The following is a 13,561-nucleotide window of genomic DNA, read 5'->3' on the forward strand; positions in this document are numbered from 1 at the left end:
AGGCAGATGAATAGGAGAATAAATTATGTTTTTGGAAAAGAAAATGTTTATTTTCAGCGGGGAAGAGAAATGAGCAAGCTGAACTGAAATTACAAGCACTTTTCTTTCAGATCAGCACTTAATACATAAATCAGATTATAATACATCACGCTATTTTACGTCTATGTCCCTATATGTTGTTGGACATGGTATACAACAGCTGAATTGTAAAAATGGGTTTGCTGTAGCTATATATGTATATATATGTAGCTACAGTCATTCAGTTACAGTTTAGAGACGTCAGTTTTAGATAAAAGCTTTCATTGCATGGCTTAAAACACTGTATAGAGTTTGAATTTGACTGCTCTGCATAAAGTTTCTGCAGTCTTATATTTCAAAGAGGAAAGAGACAGCAGAGCTAAGGCTGCAGCTGTGAACTTCTGAGCAGGGGAAAGATTTCCAGTGCATTTGCAAATGTTGCACTTGGCGGAAGTGTGTGGGAAACAAGAAACAATTAGTTACCTTAATATAAAAGACAGGCAGAGAGCGTAGTGTTTATAGCTACCAAGGATGACTTTCAAACTCCTTTTCTCTCACTAAAGAAAGCGGGACCTTTTATAATGATGTTAATGGCATTGCAGGATTTCTTCTCTGCACCTCTTTCCAGAGTTGCCCAAGAAAGTCAGGCTATGTGCTCTGTCCAAGAGGATAGGAATACAAATACGAATAAGATCTTCTTTAATTTACTGAAATAAGATGTCTGGACTTGTCGATATTTCAGGACATCCAGGCTGAAATTGATGCCCATAATGACATCTTTAAAAGCATTGATGGAAACAGACAGAAGATGGTGAAAGCCTTGGGAAACTCTGAGGAAGCTGCCCTGCTCCAGCACCGACTTGATGACATGAACCATCGATGGAATGACCTGAAGGCAAAGTCGGCTAACATCAGGTAAGTAATTACAATGTCAAGACATGAATGGGGCAGATTTGTCTTCTGAAAGGCTTGAGAAATTTCACTGCAGCACTGAAGTGAAATCTTCATTTTCTTCTGTGAAGGACCCCAAGCACAGATGTAAAGAGTTGGTGCATTAGCTTACCATGCACGCTTAACTATTTGTTCCCTCCCCAGAGCTGTGCAGAGGTAACTTGCCAATCTGTACTAAATGTTCCAGAAAGTATGTTGAATCTTTCCTTATTTTAAATCGATGGCAATGTCAATGAAGTCATTCTGTGAATCTGCAATTACCTGAGGAGAAATCAGGGTTTTGTTTTTTCCACCAAAATGAATACCTTAGTAGGATTTGTATCCTAAGTATTTTCATCTTTATTGGTGGTAGATTTTTTTGCCTGCTGCTGTTCCACTAAGAAATGTTTTAAAATATGTATTCATCAAGCCATTTACAATTTTTGACCCTACCAATGCCAAACTCACTGATGACCGTCCAAGTATACTCATTGTTAAAAACTTTATGATGTCATTTTGGAAGTAAACATTACCATATTCGTTAATATGAATAAAATTCCATATTACAAGTAATTACATAGAAAAGTATTTCTGGAGCTTTTAATTGCTACTGCCTGCTTGTTGATTAAAGGAGACTGTTCTTTTAATAGAACAGAACAATGTTAAGCATTCATATGAATTTTCCAAAAACCAGAAAAATGAGTTGAGCTTTGAATTCAGACACCAGCGTTGGGAAGAGGGGGGTAGAAGGGAAATGTGACATTTATTTTTCGTCTCCACTTACCCTGTCACCAGCCAGCTAAACAGTTATGTGTAACTGGTGGGATTTGCTGAATGGAAGCTCATAGACAGAGCTTGAACTAGAGGAACCAAGCAATTTGGCATGAGGGTTTGCAAATACTGGCCCCAACACACCACGAGTAGCTTAACGCAGGAGCTGTTAAACTTGGGCCGTTATGAGCTGTACTCAGCTGTACAAGTCAATGTGAGAGAGAGACCAAAACTTGATAATAAGTTGTTAATTTAGTCAGCAACTGCACGTTCTAGCAAGAACAATTGCCTGTCCTGTCCTGGGGCTGATCATAGTTTGGGAGAAATTCATGGCCGACAAAAAGGCCTTGAAGGCATTCACCACAGGCCAGTTGTTAGTTCCAAGGCAGAGACAACAATTGTGCAGTGAATGCTCAGTTTAGCCACTTTTCTGAATAATGACTTGCATTTTCACTTTGGGTAGATAGGGAGCATACACCCCTCTGGGCAGTGCTAACGTTTGCACTGTGTGCATGGCTCTGCTGATCCCTGCAGTGCTGCAGGGCCACGTGGCACTGAACTACAAGCAGAAGGCAGGCAGGGAAGAGAATAGCGGAGTAAATAGAAGTAAATTAACCTTTCAAATCTGTCTCCTCTGAAAGGAGTGCAGCATTTCTGAGTACATGTACTTTTCCCTGTTCTTTGATTGCAGTTCACTTTTCTAACTTGCACAATGATGAAAGCCTTCACAGGGAAGTAACAGGGCCTAAAACTGGTATGAAGTCAGTGTGTTGATCTGGCTGTTTGCCTTCAGATTCTGTTTTCTCGGTGTATCCTATTTCAAGAATGATTTGGAAAGCAAAACTGTATGGATGAGTCTTGTGAGAACAAGTATGTAACCATGTTAGAGGCTAGGGCTGACTGAAAAATCTGTTTTGTTTTGTTTTTTTTTTTTTTTGCCTTTAGCTCAGAATAGTGCTTCTAAATGAAGATTTCTCTACGTTTATTTATTTATTTGTTTTTAGGGTATTTTCAACAATGTGTACATTCTGCTTGTGTTGATTTTTTAGCTGCTGAAAATGCTGCTGTCCCTTAGGAATAGTGTGAGACTTTCTTTATCACTTCAGTCCTCAGAGCTGATGGTGCTCATCACTACACTGACTTTACTCCCTGCTACTGGAACTAAAGGGAATTCCAGGCTGAAAAGGCAATGCTCTTGTGACATACTTTTAAATGTGTGGAAACTGCTTAAACTATGCTTGTAGTGACTGTGACACCACCAGAGAGGGCTCTTAAAATTACTCAGACTTATTAACACTTCCTTCTTTTTCTCTGTGTTGTGTTACTCCCAGGAGGAAAACAAAGCTGCAGGTTTGTTCAAGTCTGCATTTTGCAGCCAAATGCTGAGGAGAAACTCTTCTTCTTGGGTGGGAAGGTATCAGCATTTGGGGGAGGTATTGCAGAAACTGGGAAGGATTCTCTATATTCAGACCACCCACCAGTCTCTTTTATTCCATATGTTCCCTTCGTGCTCAGCAGGAAAAGTGTTACCTAAATAGTGGAAACAAAAGCTGAGGAGGTCTCCAGATGGGGAGGGAGTCTCCCAGGGTCATTAGAAGGGGGGTTGTGTCAGAGTTGCTGCTCTTCTGCAGGATCTTATTCAGCCTTAGCAGAGCAAGGGTGTTCTCAGTCTGGTCAGCTGGATGAGGACATATGGGTTTTTCAGGCTCAGCCAAGATTTCCATAGGAGTGTTTCTGATGCTGCCTGATGCTCGGGAAAATTGCAGCTCCAACCAGTACTGAAAACTGGACAGTCATCTGGTACAGAACTGTCTTTTCATCAGAGCAGATCCTAAGCCACCATTTGACCTGGCAAATCCCTGGAGACTGCCAACTCATTTATCATGTGAACACAAACACCTTAAAGCTTTGTTTTAGCAGACCTTGTTTTGGTAAAAGCACCAATCCCAAAACAAGGGCAGAAATCTTATTTGGAACTGGAGAAGCCCAGGAAACAATTTGAAACTCCAGCATAGTTTATTGGCTCTAACTCTTTGAATGGTTTGTATCACAAATGTAAAAAGTCTACATTTGTGTAAGCCACTAAAACTAAAACACAAATTGGAGCACATCTCGCCTCCCTCACTCCTGTGTAGCATTTGCTTTGAATGGAGTTTAGTGAATCCCTGTCTGCGTGTCTCCCCACTCCTCGGGAGAACCGAAGGCTTGTGGCTGCTCTTCAGCTGTCACTGCTGCAAGCCACTTCTGTGTTCGGTATTACTACTTACAAGATTAGCAAAACAACATTCAGGAAAAGTCTACGCTGATGTGATGTCTTCCTCTGTGTGCGCTTTTTTTCTCCCTTAACTTCTTTCTAACGTTTCTGAAGAGATGTTAACTCATTTTGTGTTCAGAGAGAGGAATTTTAATGTCCTGTTGATGCTGTTGTTTTTTTCCTCACTCTCTACTCCTTACTGCTTGTGCTGGATGTTGAAACCATGTGCTGGTGATGTTTTGCTACTGTTATTGCATTGGCATGTACGTGGGCACTCAGTAGTAGTAAATTACAGACCATTTAATCTGGTGTTACATTCAGGTTAATACCAAATTATTTTTTTCACTATTAATATTATTGCAGTGTATGTTAAATTAAGTGAGCCACCCTTAGAGTGCCTTTTAACTAGATGTAGGGGTTTCTTTTCCCCCCCTTACAAAATTTTAATTCATTTTGTATGCAAGAATTCTGCTCTACCTGGAAAGTGCCAGTTTTTAGAGGTGAGAGCTGCTTAAATGTACTAGATAAAGTAATAAGTCACAATTAATAGAGATTTTACTATCAAATGCACAGAAGGCTACAGATATAATTTTTAAAATGTTGATTGCTGAAAGGTTTTGATTGCTGCTAGAAATCCATAAAAATGCTTTCTCTTCGTAACAATCTGGATCTAACAGCAAAACTGTAAATTTAGTTATGGGCTGCCTTGGCAACGTGTCTCCTCTGCCTGATTACCAGGGAGTATTACGCTGTGTTCACTCCCAGAAAGGAGGACTGGTGCTATTGAGTACCTGACACGGGAGGGCAATGTGTGAGCAACACTGCAACTTGATTATTTCTGAGGGCGTTTTTGATGGGAAGCAAAACCAGTTTTGGAAAGGAGAAGGGACATGGACCACACCGTGCTGTTGAGAGCATGCCCCTGAGTGCATCTGGGAATTGCAGGGTAGATTCAGTGTTGAGGGAAAAGATACTGGTGACTGCAACAAGGGAAAACAGAAATCATGATGCAGGAAGTGGCAGCAGTAGAACAGCACTTCTAGCAAGTAGTTTATATTTTTTCCCATGTAGTTGCTTAAGTGCTTTCCTGAATGGAGCAAATAACAGGTTCCTCTTCCTAAAATTAGCTTATCCTTTACAGAAAGAATTTGTTGGGTTTTCCCTTTGTCTATTCCCATCCCCCTGGACTGTGTTTCTTGGTTAATTTCCTAGTATCCCCACAAGATCACAACATAGTGTTTGTCTCAAAGTAAGCCTTGCAGCACATCACCCCTTCAGTCCAACTGCTGTCATATCGGTAGCAAACGTTCACTCAAATGCCATTTGAGAGGATAATACAATAGAAGGCAGGTGAACAGGGAGGTTGGACCCTATGACCTTTTGAGGTCCCTTCCAACCCCTAGAATTCTGTGATTCTGTGAATGTTTCACCTGTATTAAAAGACGTGAGTTACAGTGAATCAGGAAAAAAAAAGAAGTTCAGAATAGAAAAGACCTAGGAAACAGAACAATAGTTCAATTCACTCATCTGTCAGAAGCAGGGCACAAAGGTGCAGAGCTAGTGTCAATGTATACTAAAAAGAAGTTAGCTTATACCAGTAAACAATTTCTTTCACCATGCAAGTGATAGAGTAGAGAGAGCTAAGTGCATGTTAGTCTCAAATGGGTCTGTAACTTGGAGTGACTGGAGTAAAAGTGGGGTTGCTGGCCTTTATCAAGTATTCTGTGTAACTGTCCAGGTACTGCAGGGAGGAGCTGTCAGGTCAATGTATTCCTGAACATGATAGAAGAGGGTATTTTGGAATCTGGGGGGGTTGTTGAGTTAACTGGGAGGATGGATTCACACTATTAATTCTCTAGTAATTCTTCATTGACTAAAAGTACTGCATTAAATAATCTGTGCCACTGATGTGTTCAGCAGCATGGTTAATTTACTGTTGATGACTGCTGGGAGAATTTGTTGCTTTTGGTGCTAGAGATTCAGGGTCTTGGCATGAAAGACATGAGTCTTGTGGTGCCCTAGCTTACAAAATGATGCTTGTACTTTGTGCGCTGCCATGGCAGAGTCACAAAAGACAGTATTTCTTTATGTTGTTTGGATGCTCACTGTTCAAGGCTTTAGGTCATATCAGGTGGATGTTTGTCTGTGTTCCCACATTTTTCACCTGCTTATTTTGTTTTTCTGTGCAAAATGATTTGAAGTAGAATTTTGTTTGTTTTCAAACACATCAAAGGTCCTTAGCATTTAAGCATTTGAAATATTCCTGTCTCAATGGTAGAGCTATTTTATTTATTACAGTCCCTTGGTTTTTGTACTGTTCAGGACTTTAAGGATGCTTTTATGTTGTTTCACAGGGCTCACTTGGAGGCAAGTGCAGAGAAATGGAACCGATTACTGACATCCCTGGAAGAGTTAATCAAATGGCTGAATACAAAAGATGAAGAACTTAAAAAGCAAATGCCCATTGGAGGGGATGTTCCAACTTTGCAGCAACAGTATGATCACTGCAAAGTAAGTTGCATAACCTTTATAGATATGTTTCCTACTGTGAATAATAAAATGAGTCAAATTGAATATAGGAGAAATGATGAACACTTGATCCCACCCAGTATTGAATTTCTAAAAAAAAACAACGCACTGTTCTAGGTCCCCGCTCCTTCTGCTCCTCCAGTTGCCCAGTAAAGCACAAGTGAGATACTGTCTTTGAAATTTTATCAAAAGAATTTCTGATGAATATTTTCAGTCCAAACACATTTTTGATGTATTTCTTGATGGTTTTGGTCTCCTGTTGGGTAAAACTGTCATTCTATAAGTAAAGCTAAAGAAGGTGCACAAAAGGAAGAATTGAACAAGAACTATAAAAGAAATGTTGAATGTAAATAAGATGATGTAAAGTGACTTTCTCCATATTACTAGACTGATCAGTAATAGCAGCTCTCCACCCCATGCAGATTCATAGTGCAGTCAAAACTGTAAGAACTAAAATTTACCTGTGCCTTGTACCATTGTAAACCAATTCTTTGTTTTTACTAGTTCTTTGTCATTTTGGTACGTATGAAAATATTAATTCATAAGTATTTTTTGAAAACAAAAATGCTACATCCACAAAATATCTTCATTCATGTAAAGTCTATCTCACCAACTCTAATTCATAATCAATTTATGATGTATTTGCTGTTGGACAGATTCATTCTAGTAAAGTTTGTTCCATCTTGTCATATTTTTTCTTCTGTATGGTGTAGAGAGGGGAAGAACAAATGCAGCTTTATGTAGCTAATTGCATAACAACTATATTCCCCTCCACCAATACAATGCTGATATATTTTCTGCTGTGGTATTTATAGAGGGCAAAAACTGGATTTAGGAAAGCACTTAAAAATATAGGAAAATACTCCAGAACTACAGAAAAAGTATCCTGACATGAGCAGTACTTTTGAGACTTTACTCTAAAATAGATGAACTTAAGGAAATCTGCATAAGCTTACCCTTAATTTAGTATTTTTAAAATAGTTATTAGCATAAACTCAGGATCTTTGTTTCTTGAGAGTTCATCTCTTCCTGTTCTTATCCACTTAAATCATTATGCTCTGTTGGTAGGCACATCTGCTGTGAATGTTTTATAATGGTGGATTACTAGTGCAGGAGAGCAATCAAAGGCTGGAAGAGATCCAAAGATGTTTTAAAGGAGGTCAATGGGAGATGATGGATCTCTACAGTTCATTTTCTAATGACTTATTTGTTTCTCATGCTAGAATATCATATATGCATGATAATAACAAATAATACTGCTATAGTGTGTCTCACTTGAAGATGTCAAATTGTTATGTAAAAATGATAGTTTTTATAAGTCATTCCAGAGTAGAAAAATGTAGGAACGAGCATGCTGGGTGGGTCGTTTGGGTCAACAGTGAACTGCAACAGTGAGAAGGAAAGAGAACTTCTAGGTTGTTTAATCCTTATGCATAGTTTTAAAGAATAACTCTTGTTATATATTGATAAAATTCTAATAAGTACTTTCAGGGGGTTTTTAGAGATTATTCTTTCACATTTCAAAAAAGCAATATTCTTGCACTATCACTGAGAAAGAATATTGGATATCGGTGTCCCAGCCCAGTATTTAACACGACATTTATTAATGGCCTACAACAGCACAAAGTTAATGTGATTCTGATTATTACTTTGTACCTATGCAAGCAATAGCTCAGTATTCAATTGCACACATATCTCAGATGAAACTGGACAATTACTTTCTAACAGTTCATAGAATCATAGAACTACTTTGGTTGGAAGGGATCTTAAAGGTCATACAGTTCCAACTCCCCTGCCCTGGGCAGGGACACCTCCCACCAGACCAGGCTGCCCAAAGTCCCATCCAGCCTGGCCTTTAACATCTCCAGGGATGGGGCATCCACAGCTTCTGTGGGCAATCCATTCCAGTGCCTCACCACCCTCAGAGTAAAGACATTCCTCCTAATCTCTAATCTAGACCTCCCCTCTTTTAGTTTAAAACTGTTTCCCCTTGTCATGCCTCTATCTGCCCATATAAAAAGTTGTCCTCTTTTTTTTTTTTTATAGTCCCCTCAGTCTGTACTTATGTCTGCGATTGAACCCAACCCAGGTGCAGCACCTTGCACTTGGACTTGTTGAACATCATTAGGTTCACATGGGCCCTTCTCTCGAGCTTGTCCAGGTCCCTTTGGATGGCATCCCTTCCTTCTGTTTTATCCACTGCACAACTCTGCTTGGTGTCATCTGCAAACTTGCTGAGGGGCACTCAATCCCACTGTCTATGTTGTTGATAAAGATATTAAAGAGCATCAGTCCCAAGATGGGCCCCTGAGGGTCACCATTTGTCACCAGACTCCATCTGGACATTGAGTTGTTGACCACAACTCTCTGGCTGTGGCTATCCAGCCAATTCTTTATCCACTAAGTAGTCCACCCTTTTAGAGATAAGAGATAAGGATGTGTGGGACAGTGTCACAGGCCTTACAGAAGACCAGGTAGATTACATCAGGTGGTCTTCCCTTGTCAGCTGATGCTGTCACTCCATCATAGAAGGCCACCAGATTGGTCAGGCATGATTTGTCCTTGGTGAAGTTGTGCTGGCTGTCTTGGGTCACCTTGTCTTGCATGAGCCAGGGGAGGTTTAGGTTGGAAATGAGGAGACATTTCTTCTCAGAAAGAGCAGTCAGGCATTGGAATGGGTTGTCCAGGGAAGTGGACATCAATGTCACTGGGGGAGTTCAAGGGAAGGTCGAGCATTGTGCTTAGGGACGTGGGTTAGTGGTTGGTAGGAGGATGGTTGGATCAGACGATCTTGGAGGTCTCTTCCAACCTTTATGATTCTATGATTCTGTGACCTTCCCAGGCACAGAGGTGAGGTTCACCCGTCTGTAGTTCCCTGGGTCTTCCTCTTAAAAAATGGAAGTGATGTTTCCCTTTTTCCTGTCACCAAAGACTTCGCCTGACTTCCAGGACTTTTCAACTATGATGGAGAGAGGCTTGGCAACTTCATCAGCCAGTTCCCTCAGGACCCTGGGAGGCATGTCATCAGGCCCCATGGACTTGTGCCTGTGTTCAGTTCTATCAGATGGTCTCTAACCTGCTCTTTGCTTACAGTGGGAGGGTCTTTGCTCCCCCAGCCCTTGCCTAGAGGTCCAGGGACCTTAGAGACATGGGCAGCCATACTGCCAGTGAAGGCTTAGGCAAAGAAGTTGATGAGTACCTCAGCCTTCTCCATGTCTGTTCGTTACCAGTTCTCCCCCCTCATATATCAGAGGGGGCACACACTCCTTGGACTTTCTTTTCTGACCAATGTACCTGTGGAATCCCTTATAGTTATTCTTTACATCCCTTGCTGAGCTCAGTTCCATCTGATGGCATCCCTGTGCTCTTCCCAGCCCACAGGTCCCTGCTTCCACTGCCTGTGCATTTCCTTCCCGCTCCTCAGTGTGACCAGCAGGTCAGCCAAGATGGTTTCCTGCCTGTTCCTGTTATTTTAATAGGAACCAAGAGATTCTCCTACATCATGTGGTATTACTGTGCCACACCAAATGGGAACTTTTAAGCAGTGGTGTTTCACTTTCTATTGAACTGCTGCTTATTAGTCATTACCAGAGAAGGGAAGCTAAACTGCAGCTGGCTGCTGATTTGATTCTCCGTGGCAGAGCTTCACGCTGATTCTTAGCAGGAACTCTTAACTCAGCACTGAAGCTGTAGTTTATTAATTAACTACAACAAGGTGAAAAGTTGTGTTTTTTCAGGTGGAAAGTGAAAACTGGAGGAGAAAGAACCAAAGCCCTCTGTAGGTCCTTCCCTCTTCCCCAGTTAGGATATGGAATAGAAATGTCTTTGTGTAACATCAAGTTTTATGCCTGCTTTTTTTTTTTTTTTTTTTCCCAAAATCTTCTACCGAATCTTCCCTTTCAGCAGATTCTTTGTAAAAATAACTGTGTGATTGCACTCTAGCAGTCCCTCTGTGCCTTGTGTTGGGATCACTGGCTGGTGTCACTTGCATTGCCTTTAAGGTGCTGCTTTCGGTGTGTGTCCTGTGTTAAGTTTTCAGAGGAGACTTGAGGCACAACTGTACCAGATAAATATTGCAGATATGACTTGATTTCTCACTCTCAGGGGTACTCCCTTTATTCCTCCTGTCATCAGCAGCTGACCAGGCACTTTAAATGCCATGTTTCTTTGCCCACCCTTCTTCAAATATTAAGCCTTCTCAGCATTTCACACTATCTGCAAGATTTACTTTTTATCAGTCATTTTTTTTATAACCCCAAAAGAGCTTCAGCAGCACAAGTCAGCTGGTGACTCCCCCGCACAAGGGCTGGGTGCTTCTGCTCTCCCATTTCTTCTAGTTTCACATCTGAGCTTTGCTTTCAGATTGTCCTCATGCAGATTGAGCAGTTTAATACCTCATTTTCTCTCCACTTCTCTGTGATCCCTTTGCTCTTATTTCCAGCTTGCTTACCTGATCTTGTCCTTGCTAGTACTTCAAAACGTAAGTGGTGAAATATTGGCTGAGCTCTTTAAGATGCAGGCCCATGATATTCTCATTTCCTGTCCTTCATTTTTTAGGGCCCTCAATCTTTCTCATCTTAGCATTGCTCTTTGCCTCTAGTTACTTGATAGTCATTCTCCTTATTAACCTACATTTTTTTCCCCTCAGTTACATAAAATGATGTCTTGCTTGCTTCAGCTTAATGGCACTAATCTTATCGCTCTTTTCCTCTGTTAGCATCTCCCCCGCTCAGCGCTTGGCTTCAGCGGTGTTAGATAAATAAGTACAGTATTATGTGACAGTTTGGGTTAGCTCACATTGTTTGTGTGCTGCTGAGATCTGTTTGGACAGGAGGAAATAAATGGTTTGCAATTTGATTTTTAAACTTGTTTTTGTTTTAAATATCATTTCCCAATGCCTTAAAAACAAATATTACCCAAAGCAATGTTGTTCATGTGAATCAGGGTTAGAGATTTAGCCCAGAATTGCCAGATTGACTGAAGTCTTTCAGGATGTAGCAAATATTTATAAATATTTTGTACCAGTTTTTGGGCTCTTCAGCCCAAGTTCTATTACCTATAGGTCTTAGTCATATCCCCTATGAAATGCCAAGCTCCGTCAGTGAGCACAACCTGTCAGGAAGTGGAGCTGTGCTCTGTATCTTGGAGAGGGCAGGGTAAGAGGAAACTCATTTAAAGAAGGGACCTCAAATTTTCTATTTAGACTATTCTCAAAATTTCTTCATCGTTGAGAGTGGGCTGTGCTGTCAGTCCAAAGAACAGTGGAAAAATCCCGAAGTGCTTTGTATAAAAGAGCGTTGGGACACTGAGAAGTTTTAGATGATTTTTGAGCTCAAGTAGTTCTGTATGAGGTGTACCTATAGCAGAGCATGTATTCACACTCAACTGTGTGAAGATGCTGACACACGGGTAATGGCTTATAAGGAAAAGAAAGTGTAGGCAGCTCCCTTTTCAGAGTTGATTACCTTTTTTTTTTTTCTTCTGAAATTCCAGTTTCTTGTTGTTGTTTGTCCTTACCAGCTTAGATTTTTCTTTTTCATTCTGTTCTTTCTCAGTCTTCCTCAAGAATATTCATGTAGCATTTTAAAAAATGTGATGCAAAACTGTTCTGATCAGCTGCATGGACCACGCCAAAGGAAAACAAACCAACCAGCCACAGAAATTAAATAAAAGCAAAACAAAACAAAACAAAAAATCCCTTATGTAGCTATTTTATGCTGCTGGAAAAGAAAAGCTACAAAACTACTGTGGAAAATCAGCCTTAGGTCTTTAGAAGTACCTGGAGTAGCATCTGTGTATAAGGGAAGGTGATGCAGATGCTGGCAACTTGTTTACTTGGAGATGTGCTGAGAGCTTCACGTCTCACTCCTCCCATGAAACTGTTCCAAACTGTAACTTTTTGAGAGTGTTTCTTTTTTTTTTTTTTTCTAAAACAGAAAGATGGACAAAATGACAAAGATCTGTGGTTTAGGTTTCAGCGAGAGAACAAGAAACTTTTCAAGTGAAGCAGAATGGGTGCCTTCTCACATAAATCCCATTGGCATCTGTCTGCATAAATGAACAAATGTCTAGCTAATACTAAATAATGCATGCATCTTGAATCACAGAGATGCTTAACTTAGCTTCATTTGAGTTCAAAATGAATTAGCCAAGGACCTGTGAATGTTTGAATGATAATTTTATGTCTATGGTTGGATAATTAAGATAGTCATCAAACTTCTGGGGGTTGCTGTCTATGTATTTCTAGTTTCAAATTTGGTTTGTTAAAGCAGTCAGATCATCAAAAGTTGGAAGTATTTCTTTCTGGTTTATTTAACTATTGCCACTTTATCAAAAATGTTAGCACAGCCGACCGGAAATTACTTTCTACTTGTTATCCCTTCAGGTTGACTATAATTGCATTGTTCACTTTACCAGCAGGAAAAGTCTGTGAGGAGAAAACTTTTTTCTAGCTCTAATTTCTTTGTGCTCTGTTGGTGCACCCACCTGACTTCGGTGAATGGGTTTAGCCTTTGAATTAATTCCCGCTTAATTATTCTAGACTTGTTTTTCTTGGCTATTTTCTGTATTATAATCTGCTTCCACGACTTTTATTGTTAGAAATTTCTAATAAAAAACGAGTATTTATGATATCAGTACTGCCCTACTCTGTGCTCTAATTTAGTCTAGGAAGGGCTGTAATTCGTTGCACATCTCATCTCATAAGGCATGAGGCATGCACAAAACTTGTGTGAGTAGAGGTGCTTAGACATACTAATTTTGAGCTGTGAATGGGTGAGAAAGGAGAATTAAATATTCTGTGGTTGGAATGGGAGGATTGGTGGTGTCTTTTGTTGCAACCTGCTCCGACAGGCTAGGGTGCAAATGTAGTGGGAGATTCAGTGCTCTGCACCACACTACGTGAGGAACCTCTTCAAAGTTAAGGATGTGTCTTTAACTGAGACTATTTTCTTTGAGGTGTGTTAAAGAAGGAGGAGGTGGAAATTGTGGGTGGGAATGCTTTGTTACAAGGAACAATGTGGTTAATGTTTGAAGTTAAATAAAGAGTTCTCAAATGGA

General features: G+C 40.3%; 1 protein-coding gene across 12 annotated transcripts in view; it reads left to right on the plus strand.

Moving 5' to 3' along the window:
* The window catches only part of UTRN (utrophin), a 364,397-nt gene that overhangs the window by 232,063 nt on the left and 118,773 nt on the right, over positions 1-13,561 (plus strand). For all 12 annotated transcript variants that reach the window (XM_038175840.2, XM_038175834.2, XM_038175838.2 and 9 more), the window contains 2 exons: positions 761-933; positions 6,328-6,484. In XM_038175840.2, coding sequence (XP_038031768.1) covers positions 761-933; positions 6,328-6,484 — 330 coding nt within the window. The remainder of the gene's footprint in view (positions 1-760; positions 934-6,327; positions 6,485-13,561) is intronic.

The sequence above is a fragment of the Anas platyrhynchos genome, chromosome 3 (genome assembly GCF_047663525.1).
Source record: "Anas platyrhynchos isolate ZD024472 breed Pekin duck chromosome 3, IASCAAS_PekinDuck_T2T, whole genome shotgun sequence".
NCBI lineage: Eukaryota > Metazoa > Chordata > Aves > Anseriformes > Anatidae > Anas > Anas platyrhynchos.